At 40.1% G+C, this 23637-nt stretch overlaps 1 protein-coding gene across 1 annotated transcript; it reads right to left on the minus strand.

Annotated features, from left to right (window-relative positions):
- Positions 1–288: 288 nt before the first annotated feature.
- LOC133438749 (uncharacterized) lies at positions 289–22403 on the minus strand. Its single transcript, XM_061717417.1, has 6 exons — positions 22291–22403; positions 21870–21977; positions 9431–9724; positions 8831–9124; positions 2945–3079; positions 289–961 (listed from the first exon to the last, which is right to left on the minus strand). The coding sequence occupies exons 1-6, from the start codon at positions 22337–22339 to the stop codon at positions 951–953; spliced, it is 891 nt and encodes a 296-aa protein (XP_061573401.1). The 5' UTR covers positions 22340–22403; the 3' UTR covers positions 289–950.
- Between the last annotated feature and the right edge of the window lie 1234 nt (positions 22404–23637).

Below are 23637 nucleotides of genomic sequence, written 5' to 3' on the forward strand. Positions count from 1 at the left end.
CTGCCTTGTCTCCTGCTCTCCGTTGCCTGACCTTGTCTTCCGAACCTGACACCGATTGCTGCCTGATCCTTGTCCTGCATTCCTGCCTGCTCTTCGTCCCCGTTGAGGGTAATAAAGTAAACCAGACAAACCTACCACCGTGTGCTCCGTGTGCTGCATTTGGGTCCAAATCCTCACCCCGTAACACCCCCTTCCTCAACTAGGCAGACAGATAACTCCTTCCACACACTGTAGCGAATAATGATGGCTTTATTGTGTACAGCATATGAATTGGGTAAAACTGAAATAAAAAGAATACAACAATGAACACTTATTGGATAAACTCCATAGATCAACATATTTCACGGTACCTTAAAGGTATAAAGCACGTGAGGCTACAAATATAAAGCTGCAATATAGCTGACAGAGCACTACAAATTATTTTAGTTGACTGAACTACAACTGATAAACAGCATGAAACAAAATACAAGCTCAGATTAAAACAAATGTAACTTCAATATGTATCTTAAAACCGTAATAACAGATAATGCCTTCATTAACTGATTCCCCAAAAAAGGATGGAGATCAAGAGGATGTTCCTAATCTTTATGACATTACAGAGATGGAAAAATGCTATTTTACAAACATGATTAATATATGCATGAAACTATCAGGAATAAAGAGAGATGATCCCAGTTTAGGAGATTTAATACATCGTTAGCATGCTAGCGGCTCAAACATCCATCAGGCTCCTCGATGCAGGAGTGACACCGAGGAAAAGCTGCAGAGGATTTTTGAAGATCACAAAATGATGAAGACTAAACACTAGGATTGTCATAAACAGAGCTGAGCTTTCAGAGACCAAACATCCGTCTGCTGCTCTGTAGCCAGGCTAACGCTAATGTTTCCATCACACACAGCTGATTTATTGATCTGTGGATCAGACAGAAGCAGGCAGGTCTTCATCGTCTTCATAGTTCACCTGTGGAAACATACAATGTTCTTGTAATTCATGTTTTTACCACCAGAGGGAGATCAAGATCATATTTACATGATAATGGACCGTTCTTTTTTTCCTTAAATATTTTTATCCCAATATCCCGATTTTTCCCAATTTTTTTTCATCACCCAGTGCTCCTATCTAAGTAACAGTCCTGGGCATTTCCATCCTCTACCAACCCCGGGAGTTCCTGCACTGAGCTCAGGTCTCCTCCTTAACCTGAGGAGTGAGCAGGCCGCTTCTTTTCACCAGACAGGGTGGGGATTCTCCAGCCGGACGTAGCGCGTGGAAGGATCACGTTATTCCGTCCGGATCCTCCCCACCCCATCTGTTCCCCGGTTGGCCAGAGGGGGCAGTAGAGCCCAGGACTTGTGCATGTTTTTGTGAGGGAAGCTCACATTAGCTACCTAATGGTCCTTTTCCACTAGTATCTACTCAGCTCGCTTCTACCCGCCACGCCCCCGTCTTGCGCTTTTCCACTACGGGCCAAGGCGGGTGGAGCCGCTCCAAGCAGATACTTTTTCTGTAACCATTCTGCCAAGGTTCTAACCGGGCTGAGCCAGCACTATATCTGACGTCACCACAATACACGCCACTGATTGGTCGGGGGGCGGGGCCGTCAGACGTTTGAATCAGGAAATGGGAGTCAGCGCGAGAACGACTCGCTGCTCGTGGCGATTTTATTATACAGCGCAAACGTCTGTTTGGTGATCCAACTCTGAGGTGCAGATGTTCATAAACCTGGTGCTGACGAGAGAATTAAAAAAGGGATGTAGACGGGTGATAAGGAACGATCAGATCCACCAGGAACTCTGTTTTATTCTCAGCCGCTCGCAGCTCCAGCTGATTTTTCATCTGCGCCGACACGAACAAAGCAGTTGCCCAATCGAGTACGTCACAGCCGCTTCACCCCAACCCCCCCACTTCTCACCTGGCTGTGGAAAAACAAACGAGGACAAAACGGGTGGAGCCGGGACGAGCCGCGCCGAGGCGAGTCGGGCTGAGTAAGTGCTAGTGGAAAAGCACCATAAGGGAACACGGGGAGAACATGCAAACTCCACACAGAAAGGCCCTTTCTCCAACCCCACCCAGGGTGAGGGTTGAGGGTTCCAACCCCACCCAGGGTGTGGGTGCTGAAGTCATGGGGGAACTAACACGCACTTCAGCGCCCACAGCGTCACCGGCGGGAATCAACACATGGAAAAAGTGAAATTTTAGCTACTTTAAGGAATTCCCACCAGGCTGTCAGAGTTGTGCTAATATTAATGCTTTTGAAACATTGATGATGTTTAATGCTTTGACTAATAAATGGTAACTGTGAAATTTCTAGCTCGTTGCAAAACACTTGCTCTGAGTCCAGCCATTGACTATCTAAAGGATGATTTTTCGACCATTTTACAATATACTGTAATTTATTGGCTATGAAGTAATACTGGAAGTTAGGTAACTCTAAACCTCCACATCCTTTGGATTTTTATAATGTCTTCAAACTAATACGTGGTGTTTTATTTTTCCACAGATACAAATGAGTCCAATGATTTAAACCAGGAAAGAGGAGGTTTGCATGGTATCATTGAGAAAAAATAATTTACTTTTGGTAAAACCATAATTTTAATGGTGACTATTCTTCCCATGAGTGAAATGGGGAGAGAGCTCCATCTGGAAAGATCATCTTCTATTTTCTTTAAAAGCTGAACATAATTTTATTAACTCTGACAGCCTAGGGGAGATGTTTATGCCTAAATATCTAATGTTCCCTGATTGTAATTTAGTATTGGCTATATTCCTAAAATTGCAGTTAACACACAAAACTGTGGATTTAGACCAATTAACACTACACTACAACCTTCTTTACATTAACTGCTTTATTTCAATTTGCTAAAATGCTGTTTGATTTTGTTTCAGAGTTCAACTCAATCTAACTTCAGAAACTAAACAACAACCTGACAGGAAGGTCAAACACACCTGTTTGATTTCTGGGATTATTCCTTTTAACTTTCATCCTGTAAATGATGAGAAACGTAGCGATGCTGACCAGAACCACCATCAGTCCCACGACCAGCCATCCAATAATCCATCTGGTATTGATCACACTGGAATCTGGAACCAAAGGAATCAACAAAATGGTCAGAAAGTCAAAATTAACACTTTAACTGACTTTATTGGAGTTTATCCACATCTGGTGGAGATGGAGAGACTGGAACAAAACAAATAACTGTTATTTCAGCCACTTGAATATGAGAAACTCCTCATTTTACTGATCCAGTTTTACTGAGTGATTCTCTGATGGAAAATCAAATATTTCAACGTGTAAATAAACGTCAGGTGTTTGTGGTCCAGTTCCTCTGAGACCAGGGTGTCAATTGGTTACGGCAAGGTATTTTTTTAAATACATTTATGGAATTACTCTGTCTATTTCTATTGATTATTCTATTATTTAATACATATAAAAGAACTACAAATGCAAGTCAGAACAACATGATCTATTTCACTAGGTATTATCTTTCCAAACACTTGTTCCCCCTCATATATTGAAATGTTCCAGCATCCCTGACGACAGAGGTCACTATCAATCTTGTCTTTAGCGCGCTGCAGTTTTACTTACTAATTTATTTTTTTTAAAGACGGTAAATGATCTTAAACTTAAACTTTATTTATTTGTATAGCACCAAATCATACAATATAAAATGCAACACATGGTGCTTTACATGCAGAATAAAGTAACAATAAAAAACACAATTTAAAACATTCCATATGACCCCACCCCCCACCCCACACGCGTACACACACACTCACTCACACTCATATACATGTGCACACACTCACACTCACACACACACACACACACACACACACACACACACACACACACACACACACACACACACACACACACACACACACACACACACACACACACACACACACACACAGTAAGTGGACTGGTGACATGGCTTAGCACTAACGATCCAGGTGAGAAAAACACTACCTATGGGTGGCCGTCCACACTGAGAAGCTCCACCGGCCACGACCACAAGGAGCATCGCCACAGAGACCCCCCCAACCCGGACAGACCAGGGCAGACCCCACACAGAAGGTGGAGCCCCCCCCCAGCCACCCAGGCCTGAGGGATCCCCATGACGACACCCCCATGGGCGGAGCAGGCACACCTCCCAGTGTGAACGACCCCCCTGAGGAAACACTGGAGCTAAAAACTAAAAGATTAAAAGAAAGTAAGAAATGCCTAAAAGTGTAAAATTTTAGAGAAATCTATATAAAACTTAAGATGAATAATAAATAACATAAAGTAAAAAGTCACTAAAATGGATTAAAGTTTTAGAGATAATAAAAGAGCTAAAGAAGTAGACACAATACATAGCTAAAAACACTAGGTAAATAAGATCAGATAAAAGCCAGACTAAAAAGGTGTGTCTTGAGCCTCCTTTTAAAAATATCAACGTTCTCTGCGGCCCTGAGGTTCTCTGGCAGGCTGTTCCATAAATAAGGGCCATAATGGCTGAATGCAGCCTCACCGTGGGTTTTGGTCGCGGTTCGGGGAATGGTTAAAAGGCCGGTACCAGAGGACCTCAGGGTCCGCGAGGGTTGATACAGTAAAAGCAGATCAGATAAATAAGATGGCCCAAGACCGTTAAGACACTTAAAAACCAGTAAAAGAACCTTAAAATCAATCCTGAAGCGGACGGGGAGCCAATGCAGCGATTTTAAAACAGGGGTAATGTGCTCCCGCCCTCTGGTCCTCGTCAGCACGCGAGCGGCTGAGTTCTGTAATAGCTGTAAGTTCTTAATACTCTTTTTAGGAAGACCAGAGAGCAGGGCATTACAATAATCTAAACGACTAGAGATAAAAGCATGCATCAGCACCTCCGTGCTGGCCTGAGAGAGAAACGGGCGGACTCTGGCTATATTCTTAAGATGGTAAAAACCTATCTTCGTAATATTCTTTATGTGTGGAATAAAAGTGAGCTCAGAGTCAAAAATAACACCCAGGTTCTTTACACGTTGCGAAGGTTTAAAATCTTGTAGTTTTGGTAAAAGTTTCTCTCTCTGGCCTTCAGGACCAATAACTAAAACCTCTGTTTTGTCCTGGTTGAGCTGTAGGAAATTATCTGCCATCCATGACTTAATATCTAAAATACAGTTAAAAAGGGCATCAAGTGGCCCTGTGTCATCAGGAGACACGGCGATGTACAGCTGTGTGTCATCAGCGTAGCTGTGGAAGCTGATGCCGTGTCTCCTGATGACGTCCCCCAAGGGAAGCATGTAAAGGTTAAAAAGAAGCGGACCTAAAATTGACCCTTGGGGGACCCCACACTTAATTTCATGCATTCTGGAGGAACATGTATCCAAACTTACAAAGAAAGATCGATCTGTGAGATAGGAGCGGAACCAGTTAAAAACAGTACCAGAGAGGCCCACCAGGTGCTTCAGTCTGTTTAATAAAATGTGATGGTCTACTGTATCGAAGGCGGCACTAAGATCCAGCAGAACCAAGACTGTCAGTTTGCGGTTATCTAAATTGCACCTGATGTCATTTAAAATCTTTAAAAGGGCTGTCTCGGTGCTGTGGTTCATCCTAAAGCCAGACTGAAATTTCTCTGAAATATTGTTTCTTATTAGAAAATAATTTACTTGGTTAAAAACCAGCTTTTCTAAAATCTTACTTAAAAAGGGTAAGTTGGATACAGGTCTGTAGTTATTAAAAATGCTGTGATCTAAATTACTCTTCTTCAGAAGGGGCTTCACCACCGCCATTTTAAAGGCGGCAGGGAAGACACCCGTCTGAAGAGAGTAATTTACTATATTTAAAATATGTTCCTCAAAGAATTCATAAAATGTCTTTAAAAGTGATGTGGGAATGGGATCTAAAAGGCAGGTTGTTGGGTTTACCTGGGAGAAAACTCGACCAAGTGTCCTCGCATCAACCAGGGCAAAACTCTCCAGTGTTTCCTCGGGTAAAAGCAACTGTCCAGATGTGTTAAAAATGACATTTTGATGTGGTAAAAGACTGGACCTAATGTTGTCAATTTTACTTCCAAAGTGGTCTGCAAAATCCTCACAAAGATTGTCTGTTGGTGGTTGTGACGAATTCTTAAAATGTACATTTGTTAAAAGATCGAAGGTGGAGAAAATAAATTTAGAATTGTTTTTATTGTCTGTAATGAGTTTTGAGACATGGGCAATTCTTGCCTGTTTGACGGTTTTATTGTAGGATTTGAGTTGTTCACGAAATATCTGATAATGTATTGTAAGTTTACTTTTTCTCCACCTTCTCTCAGCACTCCTGCATTTTCTTTTTGATTTTTTGACTTCCTCAGTTCTCCATGGGGGTGTAGGCTTAGTTTTTATGGTTTTTGTTAAAAGTGGAGCAACTGAGTTCAGAGTGGATTCTAGTTTCCTGTTAAAATTATCAACAATAAAATCACATGATGCAGGTAAAACATCAGCAGGAGTGCTCTGTAAATTCTCAATAAAATTTGCAGCCACTTCAAAAGTTAGGTAGCGTTTCCTCACCGTTCTCATCGAGGCTTCCTGATGGTTAAGACTGGTGACGTTAAAAAACACGCAGTAATGGTCAGACACAGCCAGGTCGACAACAGAGGACACACCGGTGGACAGGCCATAGGTTATGACTATGTCCAGGGTGTGTCCTCTGTTGTGAGTCGGCTGTGTGACATGTTGGGTAAAATCCATGCAGTTTAAAAGGTTTAAAAATTCTCTCGACAGTGGGTCGGAGGTATTGTCAATGTGTAGATTAAAATCACCAGTTATTAAAATTCTGTTGTAAGTGGTATGTATGACTGATAAAAGCTCTGAAAATTCACTGATAAAAACAGTGGAGTGATGGGGTGGTCTATAAACAGTTAAACAAAGAATAGGAGGACTGCTAAAAACAAAGGCAAGGTGTTCAAATGAGGAGTAGTTGTTAAAAGAGACCTCCTTTGTAGCTAATATGTTTTTAAAAATTGAAGCTGTGCCGCCTCCCTTTCTAACACCCCGTGTAGTAAATAAAAAATTAAAATTTGATGGCCCAATGTTGCCCCAGCAGTGGAGGGATTCGGGCTATTAACGGGTCCGTTAGCCACTGATGGATTAATTATGCAAGTTCATCTTAAAGTCAGATATCAAATCACCCTACCCTCTTATAAATCTGATTAAGGGAAATATTTGACTTTTTTTTACTCTCTCTCTCTTTCTCTCTTCTGCTCCTCCCTCTCCTTTTTGTATTTGGACTTTAACTGTTTGAAATTAAACTGGGATGTCCCTGTGATATTGTTGCACTGACATGGTGGATAAAGTGAACAGAACGAGTTAAATTCCGTTTGTCAGATACGCTTTTTCTGCTCTCTAACTCTGCTCTGGCTGTCTGTGGTGCAGAAAACGGATGCGTAAAGGCGCGTTGGCTGAATTGATCCAGTCGTTGTTAAAGTGTAGTGTTCATAGTAGCAGGATGTGAGTGAGGCTGCAATTGAAAAAGTAAAAAAATAGTAAGTTACATAGCAGACTTCTGTGATTTGCTGGGCATGTTGACTGATACTGTAGTTAAAGGTGACCTATTATGGCATTTAATGTATATTTTAAACAGGCCTTGAATGTCTTAAAAACAATCTAAACCTTGTTTTTTCTACATAAATCATAAATCCAGCCTGTGGGCCCTGTCACTAGTTTTACTGCTTCTAACCTCTTTTTCTGCGCCTCATTTTTAGGGAAGGGGGGGTATGATAATGAGGCTCTGTGCTGATTGGCTCCCTGAATGACGTGTAGCAGGGGAGGAGAATAAACCTCGCTCCGCCAGAGCAGCCCGAGCCTGTAAATTATCACAACACTGAATTTTCACAAATGGAAACTTTATTGTTAAAAAAATAAAATATGAGTTGTATATAAATAACATTTATGCACTATTTAAGCCGGATCTGCCCGGCGGATGCTGAACGCTGGCCCCGGAGCCACGCCGGGCGCCCGGCTGGAGCAGCGCGCATCACCGCGGCTTTAACCAGGGAATCTGACCGGTTCCGACCGGCCGGGACCGCAGGAACCGGCCTGGACTGGTAGCTGGGACTCCCGGGGACCGACCAGCGGAATTTCAGCCGGATCTGCCCGGCGGATGCTGCGCGACGGGCGCTGCAACCCCACAGCGGGTGCACAGATCCGCTCCGGAGCACATCCGCGGCGCATCGCCCGTTACCGGGGATCAAACCGACAGATTTGCCTGAAAATCTCGGAGGGTGAAGCTGGTCTGACCTGGGAAGGACCCCCGAGGACCCAGCTCCCAAACCACCCGGGAACCTGGATGATTTAACCCGGATCCGCTCCGCCGCGGCGCAGCGTCCGACTGGCTGAAGGAAGCACCGCTCCAGCCGGGGAGAGATCTGGTTGTGGGCGTGGTTTCAGCAGCGGAGGCTGAACCTATGGAAATCTGCTCCCGTCGTGACGTCACGACGGGAGCAAATTTGAATCGGCTCAAAAAAAACCACATGACACTGGGGGACTCTGTAAGGCGGGGGTCAGAGAGCTTGCAGAAATTCATGGTAATTTGTCTCCCCTGTGCTGGCTGGGTGAGGGGAGACCACTTTATATATGTTAAAACAAGAAAAAACGTGTTTTTCATAATAGGGCCCCTTTAAGTTCTGTGACTCGTAACCTTGCCGTATCTTAGCTTTGACTGAATTGACGCCACTGTCTGAGAGGATCCATCATGTGGAGGATGATCCCAAACACACCAGACGTTCATGTCGCTGACAAATCCACACAAGCTTTTAACAGCGTTTCACTCAGAGTTGATGAGGAGGATTCAAACTGACAGTCTGGATGTTATTAAGTCAAAACACTCACCTGTTAAAACATTCAGAAACACATGTGCGGAATAACCATATCCATCCCTACAGGTGTAACGACCAGCATCTTCAGCAGTGATGCTGACGATGATCAGAGAGCAGTGACCCAAACTCATCCTGTCAGCTCCAGGTGACGTCTTCACAAAATCTCCATCAATAACCTTGAAGTGTCCATCTGCATTTTGAATGTTTTTGTAAATCCAGTCAAGATGATAACAGTCGTCGGATGTAAATTCAAGGTGACATGGTAAAACAACGTCATCTCCAGCTCTGTGATGGAGAACAATTCCTGCTGTAGAGAAAAAAAATCAAAAAACTGTTATTTCAACCACTTGAATAGGAGAAACTCCTCATTTTACTGATCCAGTTTTACTGAGTGATTCTCTGATGGAAAATCAAATATTTCAACGTGTAAATAAACGTCAGGTGTTTGTGGTCCAGTTCCTCTGAGAGGATCCATCATGTTGAGGACGATCCCAAACAGACCAGACGTTCATGTCGCTGACAAATCCACACAAGCTTTTAACAGCGTTTCACTCAGAGTTGATGAGGAGGATTCAAACTGACAGTCTGGATGTTATTAAGTCAAAACACTCACCTGTCACAACATTCAGATACACATGTGCGGAATAACCATATCCATTCCAACAGCTGTAATAACCAGCATCTTCAGCAGTGATGTTGTTGATGATCAGAGAGCAGTTACTGCTCACATTCATCCTGTCAGCTCCAGGTGACTCCTCCTCAATATATCCCAAACGAACCTTGATGTGTTCAGCATTTTGAATGTTGTTGTAAATCCAGTATGGATTAAAACAGTCGTCGGATGAAGATTCAATTTGACATGGTAAAACGACGTCATCTCCAGCTTCGTGATGGAGAACAATTACTCCTGTAGAGAAAAACACTCAAAAAACTGTTATTTCAACCACTTGAATAAGAGAAACTCCTCATTTTACTGATCCAGTTTTACTGAGTGATTGTCTGACGGAAACATCAAATATTTCAACGTGTAAATAAACGTCAGGTGTTTGTGGTCCAGTTCCTCTAGTACCCCTTTTACACCAAGCTGGTTCCAGGGCTGGTGCTAGTGCTGGTGCTAGAGCCGGTTCGCGGTTGGTTCTAAGTAAGAACCGTTTGCTTTTACACAAGCTGGTGTTGGCCAGCAGCTGGCCAGAGAGCCACGTCATCACGTTACTGTATACGTCACCACCACTCCCCCACGTTTTCATCCCTACCCTGATCAGGAAGCTGAGAGCCAAAAGCTGTTTTAATTTCAGCTGTAGCGCTGTTAATATGGCACTTTATTAGGGCCCGAGCACTTGCAGTGCAAAGGCCCTATTGTAAGGAATTTTTCTTTCTTTCTTTCTTTCTTTATTTATTTCTTCTGACGAAAGGAGGGCCTTTTTGCGCCCCTAGACGTCCCCAAAAAGTCACCAAATTTTGCATGCAAGTCAGGCCTGGCAAAAAAATTGATATTTAATGGTTTGCATTAATGGGCGTGGCAAAATGGCTCAACAGCGCCCCCTTGAAAACTTTGTGCCTCAAGCCCCACGATACGGTTTGACGTACATGCACGAAAATCGGTACACACCTGTATCATGTCACAACTTAAAGAAAAGTCTCGGTAACACTTTACAATAAGGGTCCCTTAATTAACGTTAGTTAATGCATTATTAAGCATTAATTAACAGTTTAATAATAGTTAAATAACCATTATTATGTATTACTTAACATTAATTAGCATATTAGTTAATGCATTAATAAACAGTTAGTTAATGCATTATTAAGCATTAATTAACAGTGTAATAATAGTTAAATAACCATTATTATGTATTACTTAACATTAATTAGCATATTAGTTAATGCATTAATAAACAGTTAATTAATGCCTACTGCTCAGAGTTAATTAATACATTAGTAAGCATTAATAAACGTTACATGATGTAATTATTTATCCTTATGTATGCATTACTTAGTATTAAGTAATACATTAGTTAATACATAAGTAAAACGTTAATAATGTCCCTAGTAATCATTTACTAATGGTGTTTATTTGGAGTGAATATGCATTAAATAACAGCTACCTAATACATCTACTAATCATTCACTAATGGTGTACATGTTTACTGGATGGGCATTATTAAACAACTATTTAGAGTCTTAAGTAATCATTTCCTAATGGTGCTGTGTATGTTATCAGGTAGCTTACCTGACCTTATGAACGGTAACCTGACATAAACCTTAATAAATGTATAGGAGTGGCTCATAACCATTACTTAACCATTAGTAAAGGCTTGCTGGACCCTTATTGTAAAGTGTAACACATTTATCCCTTAGGTAACACATTATTAATGCTTAACTGCCTCATAAGCATTACTTAACCATAATTAACCATTAGTAAATACTATTCTGGACCCTTATTGTAAAGTGTAACACATTTATCCCTTAGGTAACACATTATTAATGCTTAACTGCCTCATAAGCATTACTTAACCATAATTAACCATTAGTAAATACTTTTCTGGACCCTTATTGTAAAGTGTAACACATGTATCCCTTAGGTAACACATTATTAATGCTTAACTGCCTCATAAGCATTACTTGACCATAGTTAACCATCAGTAAATTAAGCAATCACATATAAAGAAGTTTACACTTTTTATTTAAAACAAAATAAAACATATATATATATATATATATATATATATATATATATATATATATATATATATATATATATATATATATATATATATACATACATACATACATACATACATGCATGCATACATATATATATATATATATATATATATATATATATATATATATATATATATATATATATATATATACATACATACACACACACATCTGTGATAACAGATACGTAACAACAATTCGAACAGAGGAGATCTTTGAACAAACATTATTTAGTAACATAATACAATAACACAGTATTGTGACGGCCTTACTAATTTGTGTATCTTCACAGCAGTTCCTGTCCTTGTGGCTGAAGAGGGCGGCCGTCCAACCTTATTGACCACACCTGAGGGTGTGGTCTCACTATTATAAAAGGCTCAGTTGTCAGCCTGCTCACTCTCTCCTTGATTGAGCAGCTGACAGCCACATGGCCAACATGGTGTAATTTGGGTTTGCTTTGGTTGTTTATTCTGTTTTACACACATCTACAACTACACACACTCACTGCATACACTCACAACATGACAACCTACTTTACTTTCATTTGGGAGTATATTTAGTTAAATAAATCATCTTTTTGTACCTTGAATTGTGTGTGGAGACTCTTTTGTTGCAAACTGTGAGCCAGGTTTGTAACAAATGGGGGCTCGTCCACTTTGGTGAGTAAGATACAGTGGTTGCTGTTGAATTTTGTGGCAGTTGCTTAAATTGAAGCATTGGTTTTGGAGGAGTCTCACATATTTAAAGGGTACATATGTGGTGATTTAGGTTGAATTGGATTTCAGGCTCGGTTGGTTACAACTGTAGATAATAGTTAACCTGCCTCATTTTTGTTGTTTGCTTCTGATCCGGTGTGAATAAAACAGCCTTGTCAGTGGAACTACTTCCCCGATAGGTATCAGAACGATATCCATTCGTGGATTCGTTGTTTTTTGTTTTAGTTTGTTGTTTTAGTTTGTTGTTTTTGTGCATTAGTATTGCCACGGCCTTGTGCTTCGGGTACACATCCATGACTGACTAGGTAGGTCGCCATTTTTAATGGTTGCCTGGCCGGGTCATTGGGCTTAGTGTTTAAATCTCCCACCAGCGCTATTTGCATGAAGACTAGGGTTGAGACAGACAGTTAGTTTTCGGGTTAGGTAGGTAGCCAGGGGGAAGGTTGTTCCGCTTTGTGGCTTTCATTGTTTGTGGTCAGTTTGTCAGGTGTAAGTACTTGTTTTTTGTGGATCAGCTGTTGTTCCAATTATGTCTGCGATTGAGGATTTTTTGCAGAATCCTAGTGAAAGTCTGCTGGAGACTTACACCAAGGATCGTTTGTTGAAGGTGGCAGAGCATTTTGGTGTTGAAATCCCCAGTCAGGGGCGTAAAGCTAACATTTTGTGTGCACTAAAGGATGGTTTGGTTCAGTTTGGGGTTTTGTCTTCTGAAATTGAAGGTAGTGACACCCAGTTGCCCGGGGACATTTCTCCTCAGGTTGAGCCAGAGCTGTCGCAAAAGTTTGTGAGGCCTATAGCTGGGATTGAGGTGCCTTTAACTTTTGAACAGAAAAAAGAACTGTTGTCTTTGCAGAATAAATTACAAACTACTCGTGCACAGGAGCAGGCTCTAGAGATGGAGAAGTTCAAATATACTATGAGGTTACGTGAAGCTGAGCTGCAGCAGGCGAGAGAGCGTCAGGAGTTTGAGCGTTACAAGCTGGACTTAATCAAGGAGGGGAAGATTCTTGATCCCATAGCAGTTGGGAAGGGATAACCTGTGGCAGGTACCTCTCTGACCTTTGATGTCTCTGGTTCTTTGCGGTTGGTGCCCGTATTTTCAGAGAAGGATCCAGATACATTCTTCTTGCTCTTTGAGAGGTTGGCCAAGAACAGGAAGTGGATTGATTCTGAGCAGACCCTCCTGTTACAGTGTGTATTGACTGGTAAAGCCCAGGAGGCTTATTCTGCTTTGCCTTTATCAGTAAGTGTTAACTATCTCAAGGTTAAAATGGCCGTCTTAAAAGCATATGAATTGGTGCCTGAGGCTTATCGACAGAAATTTAGGAGTGCAAGAAAGCATGAGAGAGAGACTTATGTAGAGTTTGCACGTGAATTGTCTACCCTTTTTGGTCGTTGGAGACTGGCCTCTGATGCTCAGACTTTTGAACAGTTGAGTGAACTACTGTTGCTAGAACAGTTTAAAGAAACGCTTCCTGAGCGCCTGGCTATTTATTTGAGTGAGAAGAAGGCTAAGACTTTGGCTAAAGCTGCTGTCATAGCTGATGAATATGCCCTGATTCATAAAGTACGTTGGGACTATGGACGGAGGGATAATGTTGTTGGTCGTCATCAAAAAGGTACTGGGAGTGATTCTTTTCCTTTCAAGACGGGAAATGCTGGTAGCAAGTTGGATTCAGGTCAAACTTCCGTCAACATTAGCTGCTCATTCTTTGTCCGAGACTCTGTTTCCTCTTGAGGAATCTGTTGCTTCTTCTACAGAACACTCTGGTCAGGCTAACAGTGATGAAATTGATCCTGGTTATCACAAGCATGTCAGTGATGGGTTTGTCTCTTTGGTAGGAAGTGATAAAAAAGTTCCTGTCAAAATTTTGCGAGACTCTGGTGCTTTAGACTCCTTCATAGTGGCATCGGTGTTGTCTTTTACATCAGCCACTGACACTGGTGATTCGGTTTTGGTCAGGGATATGGGGTTGTCTGTGTTCCCTGCTCCATTGCATAAGGTAGTGCTCTTTTCAGATCAGGTTAAGGGGGAAGTAGCTTTGGCAGTGCGTCCTGCCCTGCCAGTTCAGGGTGTGCAGGTGATTGGGTCTGGGTTTCCCCATGGAAAACTCCCATTTCTGTCTTCAAAGCGTTCCAGACATTGACATTAGACATTGTTGTGTGATGTCAGAAAACTGATTCTCCAAGAAGACTCTGAATTTCCCCATTAGGAGCACCAATATTAGGCCTTAGTTAAAAGCCTTAGTTCCGAATTGGCCTGAACGCCGCACGCCGCACTTTTTTCTTTGCGCGCACTGACCGCGGCCCCAGCTACAAAAGCGTCTCAAGATGGATGAGCTCGGAGTCTCACCTCACAGGACCAGGATAACCACACAGAAGGAAAAAGCGGAAAAGGGAAATTCATCTGGAAAACATGGTAAGATTAATCTAACTACGTTAAACTGTTAGCTCTTAATGTTAATGACACTTTTTTTGAAAAGTTCACAATTCGAGTTGTCATAACAAATACATCATTCTGACAAAATGTAAACTTTCAAGTTTACGTCGGTAAATTTGAAAGACTGACTTCTCAGTCATGTAGCTGGGTGTGTGTAGAAGCTAATACACCTTGTGGAGGCTGACATTTTTTTAAACGGAAGACCCCAACTAAACACGGAGCGGGATGGATGAGACGTCACTGAAACTTGATGTGATGAAGCTGCCCCTGCTAGTTTTGGGGGGGTCACCAGACATAAAACCTGTTTTCTCTGTATTTTGAAGGTAAAGGCTTAGATTTATTAGGAATTTGTCTGAAAAAAATTATAATAGGTAAGAATTACAGTACATAAAAAATATGTGGTTATAATGGGAGTCAATGGGGCAAATTTGGACATGAAGGTAAAGAGTGTAAGTTTTTTTAAATGAACAATCATTGTTCCAAAAATAATAATGCATCAAAATAAATGTTATCAATTATTGACATAGTCAATGCTGTAATATATTTCACTTTGAACCCAATTTTTGAAAATATTGCATATTTTGTGATTTTTCTATTGAAAAAATCAGGAGTTGTAAAAATAATGTTTAAAGATTATATTTAACTTTATATCTATGGCTAGGTCTGAAGTTGTTGAAAAGATTTTATGTGGTGAAAGTGAAAATAAATATGTATTACATTTTTATTGCACTTTTATGAGATGGTAGTCAATGAGGCAAATTTGGACTATGGGTAAAAAGTGTATATTAATTTTAAGGGATGCTCGAGGGTTAAAGAATGATGGGTGTGTACGCTGTGGGTGCGAAAGTTGTGTCATAGCTGTGTTTGTTGTTGTAGGTGTTTGTATACAATAAGCAATCAAACTGATGTAATCAACTATCAATCCTTGCATCCATAGCTTTGACATGTCTCAAGGAGGCTCAACAGTCCAGAAGAGAAGACAGTGATGATGAAGCCATGAGGGGATCTGAGATGCAGCATGACAGTGAAGATGACAGTGAGGATGACTCTGAATCCAGCTCTGAATCCAGCTCTGACAGGATAAGGAGAAAAGGCGAAGAAAAGCAAACATCGCTCTCGCCTGCGGGGTATGTGAAACGTATTTCTTGGCTGGCTTGAGCTGTATGTGTCTGTTGTCCCTACAAGTAGATCAATCTCTCATGACAAGCTGACAGGGCTTGAAATTAACTTTTTGACTTACTAGCCAAGTGGCTAGTAGATGAAAAAAGTTATTAACCAACCAGATTTTTTACTAGCCAAAACCAAAACGTTGCTTTACTTTTGTATTTCGACATCACTTGTATATAGCAGTCATCGTAGTACCATATTACATCAATCCTGTTTTTCTATACGCTACAATTATCATTCAGTAGTGTACTACTATACTATTGGTGGAAAATGAGATTGCATGATGTGTTCTTGTATAATTTAATTTCAGTAGTTGCCTACTTAATTGTAAATCTAACATTTATGGAGGAATATATAGCATTACACCTTCAAAGTAACACTTTGATCCTGTCCTGTCTGTATATTCTATAATGCAGCAGGTGTATTGTATAAATAATGTGTTTATTCTGGGCTGGATAAAAATGTCCAAATGAGAACGAACAAGTGAATTTAAAAACAAGCAGCCTTTTTATTATTAGCTCGAAAGTGTCTTATTAAGACTACAACAACCAACCTAGCCTGTCTTAAGACAACCACAAGACAACAGCTAAACCATTTAAGGAACTATACAGTGTGCCCCCTGCTGGTCAAACTGAGACATTGCATTGGTCCATTTTCTCCAGTTGTTCTTCAGAGTGTTTACTATTCATTCTTCAGAGTCAGACTCAGACGGTTCACCCGGAGTTGACATCAAGAATAAAAAATAAAAAGGTGCAATGGTGCGCACAGTATTGGGAATCTCAATTTGATTTATAAATGGCACAAAAGTTGGGAATCTCGATTTTTCTAACTAGCCAAGTGGCAAGAAAATCTGTCTCGCCCCTTGAGGAATTTGGGTCGCAAATGGCAAGTGGCGAGTGCTAAATTCAAGCCCTGCACGCTGATAGAGGGATGTACCAGAAGGACCAGTACGGTCCAAATGAATGTTCATTTCCAAAAATGATTCACCCCAAATGTGTCCATTTTTATTTAGCATTTTCCCCTCTTTTTCTCCCAATTTAGCCTTGATAATTCCCTGTGTGTGTCATGGTGTTTCCATGTACCTTGGTGAAGTTGTGCCAGAAAATCCTTCTACACTGTGTTGAGGTGTCACATATGGGATTAGTGTGTCTCGCGGCACATTGAACATTAACAGTAAAATACACTGATTTGTTTTTTTCTTCTCATCAATCTCAGGATTCAAATGATACATTCCTTCATGTTCTTGTGTGTTTATATTAGTTGGAGGACCAGGTGATGTGGTGAAGCGGTACAAGGAAGTCCTTGCCATTTTCCAGACGGGGAAGAATATGGCCAAATCCTTCGAGAAGTATGGAGTAGACAGACTTACTATTGTGAGGACTGCAGCGATTGCCGAGCTCGCAATAGCTGCTCCAGAAGAATATGATCAGGTGGAGAAGGGGGAGACGGTGGCAGACTTTGCTAAAAGATGCAAGGAGGTTATAAAGGCCACTAAAGTCATTTCTGCTACAATACATAAAATGAAGGATGATAAAATTATGCCAGCCTATCATACTGTGTTATTGTATTATGTTACTAAATAATGTTTGTTCAAAGCTCTCCTCTGTGAATTGTTGTTACGTATCTGTTATCACAGTTGTGTGTATATATATATATATATATATATATATATATATATATATATATATATATATATATATATATATATATATATATATATATATATATATATATATATATATGTAACGGGTGTAAGAATATCTTTTGTTTTATTGAAATTCCTGCTGAAATATGCTATATAATCTGTGGATGTGTCCTGCAATGACGGGTCCAACAGCGCCATCTGCTGGTACAAAGTAAAGTTCGGTTCAGGTCTTTTATTTTTATGACCGGAAACCGGATGTTGTTAGCAGTTTCCAGCTTGCTACTAATGGTAAGCCACGAGTTTTTGATGCTCTGCAAAAAGGTTTATTAACTGCATTAAAACTAACGTGAAAAATCTTATAACATACACAGTCATGTAACAGAAGTTACCATGCAATTTCGGTGTGTTTTTGTTTTGTTTCTGTCGTCATTTACCTTGGTTTTGCCGAACTTTGTATTTTGTATTTGTATAGATGTTGAAACCCAGTGGAGGTGCTAATCACATCGTGTTGGTGTGTATTGTCTCGCTCATTGCAGGTAAATTGTTCTGCTCCGTTTTATATCATTTTAAGTCACATTTTCAGGCTCATACTGTTAAGCAATATCATTGCTGTTATTCATGTAGTCCGATGTGTTTGCTGGTTTAAGGCAATTTGGTTATTTATTTTAACTGCCAATTTTTTTGTTATAATATTTTTCTATTTTCATAAATATTTAAAAAGGATGATGCTGGTTGAAATGAAACTTAAAAATATGTTTAGGTAAATTTATTGTGAAACTTAAAACCACTATACAATCACCTGATAAAAGTATCTTGTTAAAATGTATGTCAATTTTATTCTAATGATTTTCTTTTGAAATGCACTTTATTTAATATGCTGTTAGCAGTTTCCAGCTTGCTGCTAATGATGTTGAAAACCAGTGGAGGTGCTAATCACATCGTTTTGGTGTGTATTGTCTCGCTCATTGCAGCTGCCAAAATAAAAGCCTCATCATCCAGTCCAGCCTAGATGTGGATTCTTGGTGGGACGGGTACACAGCGGTTACATATATATATATATATATATATATATATATATATATATATATATATATATATATATATATATATATATATATATATATATGTATATATGTATAAGATGTATACAAATAACAAATGTTATCTGTTATCTGTTATCTGTTTTATTTTGTTTTAAATAAAAAGTGTAAACTTCTTTATATGTGATCGCTTAATTTACTAATGGTTAACTATGGTTAAGTAATGCTTATGAGGCAGTTAAGCATTAATAATGTGTTACCTAAGGGATACATGTGTTACACTTTACAATAAGGGTCCAGAATAGTATTTACTAATGGTTAATTATGGTTAAGTAATGCTTATGAGGCAGTTAAGCATTAATAATGTGTTACCTAAGGGATAAATGTGTTACACTTTACAATAAGGGTCCAGAATAGTATTTACTAATGGTTAATTATGGTTAAGTAATGCTTATGAGGCTGTTAAGCATTAATAATGTGTTACCTAAGGGATAAATGTGTTACACTTTACAATAAGGGTCCAGAATAGTATTTACTAATGGTTAATTATGGTTAAGTAATGCTTATGAGGCAGTTAAGCATTAATAATGTGTTACCTAAGGGATAAATGTGTTACACTTTACAATAAGGGTCCAGCAAGCCTTCACTAATGGTTAAGTAATGGTTATGAGCCACTCCTATACATTTATTAAGGTTTATGTCAGGTTACCGTTCATAAGGTCAGGTAAGCTACCTGATAACATACACAGCACCATTAGGAAATGATTACTAAAGACTCTAAATAGTTGTTTAATAATGCCCATCCAGTAAACATGTACACCATTAGTGAATGATTAGTAGATGTATTAGGTAGCTGTTACTTAATGCTTATTCACTCCAAATAAACACCATTAGTAAATGATTACTAGGGACATTATTAACGTTTTACTTATGTATTAACTAATGTATTACTTAATACTAAGTAATGCATACATAAGGATAAATAATTACATCATGTAACGTTTATTAATGCTTACTAATGTATTAATTAACTCTGAGCAGTAGGCATTAATTAACTGTTTATTAATGCATTAACTAATATGCTAATTAATGTTAAGTAATACATAATAATGGTTATTTAACTATTTTTACACTGTTAATTAATGCTTAATAATGCATTAACTAACTGTTTATTAAGGCATTAACTAATATGCTAATTAATGTTAAGTAATACATAATAATGGTTATTTAACTATTATTACACTGTTAATTAATGCTTAATAATGCATTAATTAACTGTTTATTAATGCATTAACTAATATGCTAATTAATGTTAAGTAATACATAATAATGGTTATTTAACTATTATTAAACTGTTAGTTAATGCTTAATAATGCATTAACTAACGTTAATTAAGGGACCCTTATTGTAAAGTGTTACCAAAGTCTCTTGGCGTCATGCCCGAAACCGAACAGGATGTCGGCCATTTTGAATAAATTGTGTCATTTTGGCGAAATTTATGCCATTCATTCGGCAGTTAATTCAGCCCGAACCGTAACGTGCACCCAAGTGTGTTATACATCAAAATGTGCGTCTACATCCTGCGATACCACGCATTACTTTTCTCTTTCAAAAGTGTTACCGTGGCGGCGCTAGACGCCAAAAGGCGCGCCCCCCCTTCATGTGATTGGTCCATATTTGATAGTTCTCCAAAAGTCACCAAATTTTGCATGCAAGCCAGGCCTGGCGATAAATTTGATATTTAATGGTTTGCATTAATGGGCGTGGCCTAACGGCTCAACAGCGCCCCCTAGAATACTTTTATCTGCCATAACTTTTGAATGGTTTGACATAGGAAATTGTGGGTGATGTCATGGGACTCTGTAATGAGTCCTTAAGCTTCGTTGGCCTTAATTAGCCCCGCCCCTTCTTCTGATTGGTTGTCCCTTTTTTCTGCTATAACTTTTGAATGGTTTGACATAGGAAGTCGTGGGTGGTGTCATGGGACTATGTAATGAGTTCTTAAGCTTCGTTGGCCTTAATTAGCCCCGCCCCTTCTTCTGATTGGTTGTCCCGATTTTCTGCTATAACTTTGGAATGGTTTGACATAGAGAGTCGTGGGTGGTGTCATCAGATTCTGTATGGAGTCCTTGACCTTCATTGGCCTGAATTAGCCCCGCCCCTTCTTCTGATTGGTTGTCCCTTTTTTCTGCTATAACTTTTGAATGGTTTGACATAGGAAGTCGTGGGTGGTGTCTTTTCTGATATGCTTATGGGGGGCGGTGGCCGTGAGTACGAGGGCCCGTTCATCGCTGCTTGCAGCTTTAATTAAGTTTTAATATTTTTTTCAGGCTTAAAAGTAACCTTTAAGATCCCCAACCTGGGCTCAGTTTATCCAAATAACGCCTGTTAAGAAATTTGACTCGAGAGCCGCAGCCCCGGGGCACAGCAGCAGCTGTTACCATGGTAACAGCAGCTCCTCAGCCGGCTCAACCTGCGCCGTCTTCCCGGGGGGGAAGACTGCAGCTTTGTTGAGAATTACGCTTGATGAAAAAAATAATTTACGAAGATAAATGTTGGTTTAATAGATGAAATCTATCAGTTGTAGCTACGCCTGTTAAGAAATGACGGCGTGCGTCGCCGCGTACATCGACGCAGAGCCTACGCCATTGGTGTAACGCGGAACCAGAACCGCGGGCTGGGAGCGGGCTGGGACACGTCCCCGCGGGCCGAGAACCCGCCGATCGAGCAGCAGCCTCGCGTCCAGGCCCCCGGGGAAGCGTCCCAGGGCTGGAACGCTCCCCCACGGCCTCGGACGCGAGGCTGCCGCTCCGTCGGCGGGTTACTGTTGATGGATTGTACCGTAGACCACTGCTGCTTCTGTTTTACATACATTATTAAATAAATTGATGTAATAATAAAAGAGTCTGCTAACTTAACCGCCGTCTTCAACGCTCCGTTTCTAAAAACGGCGCTCTTCCGTGTTTATTCTGCTTTGGTTGTTCAGTAACCCCGCCCCCAGCCCCCGACGTAAAGCGGTTCTAGACCTGGCCCAGCTCAAAACTGGTGCTATAGTAGCACCAGTTTTGAGAGCCAGGAGCCGGTGCATAGGCTGTGTAAAACCAAAGAACTGGTGCTAAGTCTGGCTCTAGCACAGAACCAGCCCTGGAACCAGCTTGGTGTAAAAGGGGTATGAGAGGATCCATCATGTTGAGGACGATCCCAAACACACCAGACGTTCATGTCGCTGACAAATCCACAAAAACTTTTAACAGCGTTTCACTCAGAGTTGATGAGGAGGATTCAAACTAACAGTCTGGATGTTATTAAGTCAAAACACTCACCTGATAAAGCTTTCAGATCCACAAGTGTGGAATTATAATCATAAACCGAGTCATGCCAGTAATCTCCAGGTCTGTCATAGAGATCGATCCATCCATCACTGATTCCTGCTGCAGAGAAAAACACTCTGAGAAAAGTTTGACACTTCACACATTGACCTGACCCTAGAAACATATTTAACCTACATATTTAGGTTTGTCAGCGCAGAGAAGAAACTTCAACACACAATCATCTCTGGTGAATCATTCGGAGTTATGTAACGTCGTCTTTAAGTGGTCTGATTGTAACAGAGGTGAGTTTTATTAAAGAAAACACATTTAGTGAAACAGCAACGTTCAACGGTACACGACAACTTCAGAGTGGTTTTTACAGTCTTTTTAAATCAAATTAAACCCTAAAACATGAGTCAGAGTTGATCTTTACCTCCAAAGTGAAGCAGTAAAGTGATGAAGAGCTGCAGTCGTGGCGTCATTCTGTCTCTGCTGGATGAAATGATGCTTCTCTGCTGCAGGTCTGTACGTGATGGTGGAACTTCCTGTTTCTGCGCAACTTAACCACTAAATCCATCTTCAAAGTAAAACCTCCAACCCCCAATGTGTCTTTGTTTCCTGGAATATATGACAAGTCAAAGTTACAGGAAACAACCCTGAATTGTTTAAAAGTGAACATGCAAAGGTGTTTCTGTTGAACATTTACTTTTGTTACATTTCAGTTGACCCTTGAGGTGGATTTGTTGTCGAAGAGCAATAGATTTGGTTTCCAGTAGAATAAAAAAAGAGCAAAACATTCTTGTTTTTGATTTATTTTCTCAGAAACAGAAACTTCTGCTTGTTTGAACGTACTGAAATCAGTGAACTGAGGATGTTGTTAGAATAATTCTGTATATAGATATAGATAAATGTTGAAGTTATCATTTTTCATGATTATGCCATAACTTTGAATATTCATCTTGTGGTTATTGCTTTATACGTGTCAACTGAAGCTGCTGAGAAACCGAAGCTGCAGTTTCTCATCACCGCAGAGGAACGTGGGAGTAGCGCACATCCTCTTATCACCCATTTGTGTGTGAAAGTGTTCTTTCAAGCAGCACCAGCGGAAGGGGAGGCCTGACTGCATCTTGGACTGAAGGTATTAACTGACTGCTAGTATTCTTCTATTGTGAGCTAATAATTTCCCACTATGCATGAGCAGTCTTAACCACCACCTTTATGCTGCTGGTGCTCGTGTAACCAGGGCCTTCCCAAAGTAGTTAGAGAAATAACAGGCAGAAAACAGGTGAATCATTCAGTTGCGGCTACAAGCACCAAAATTGGCACACATCCTCCTTAGGGGTTGCTCTTTTGATAAAACCATTGTGCCAAAAAAAACCACACACAAAACCTCTAACAATACTAAAGTATACACTGCCATCCCTTTTACCATTGTCAAACATAACACAAAAAACTCAAATTTTGCAGAATATTAGGTAGGGATTGTGCGATTAATCGATTTTAAATCTAAATCGGATTTATTAATCAAGACGATGTTAAAAAAAGGAAAATCGGAAAATTGATTTTTTACTTTGTTTGGTCAAGAAGATTGTAAATGTTGTCACTTTACTAAACTCAAGGAGGATTTACAGGATCTTTCAGTTGCACTTCATTCCCAATAGGGAAATTTGTTTATTTTTCTATCAAAATAATCAAAATAAAATATTTTAAACAATTTATTCCATTGTCTTTTGTAGTTTTACCAAGAAAATCGAAATCGAAAATGGGGTTTACAGGAAAA

Source organism: Cololabis saira, unplaced genomic scaffold (genome assembly GCF_033807715.1).
Source record: "Cololabis saira isolate AMF1-May2022 unplaced genomic scaffold, fColSai1.1 scf125, whole genome shotgun sequence".
In the NCBI taxonomy this organism is placed as follows: Eukaryota; Metazoa; Chordata; class Actinopteri; order Beloniformes; family Belonidae; genus Cololabis; species Cololabis saira.

What these genes read in the sequence shown, in the direction of transcription:
- LOC133438749 (XM_061717417.1), bottom strand. Translation starts at nt 22,339, where the DNA reads ATGACGCCACGACTGCAGCTCTTCATCACTTTACTGCTTCACTTTGGA. An exon ending in GGATCTGAAAGCTTTATCAG is followed by an intron (nt 9,725 to 21,869) that starts GTGAGTGTTTTG and finishes TTTTCTCTACAG; the next exon opens with GAGTAATTGTTCTCCATCAC. An exon ending in GTATCTGAATGTTGTGACAG is followed by an intron (nt 9,125 to 9,430) that starts GTGAGTGTTTTG and finishes TTTTCTCTACAG; the next exon opens with CAGGAATTGTTCTCCATCAC.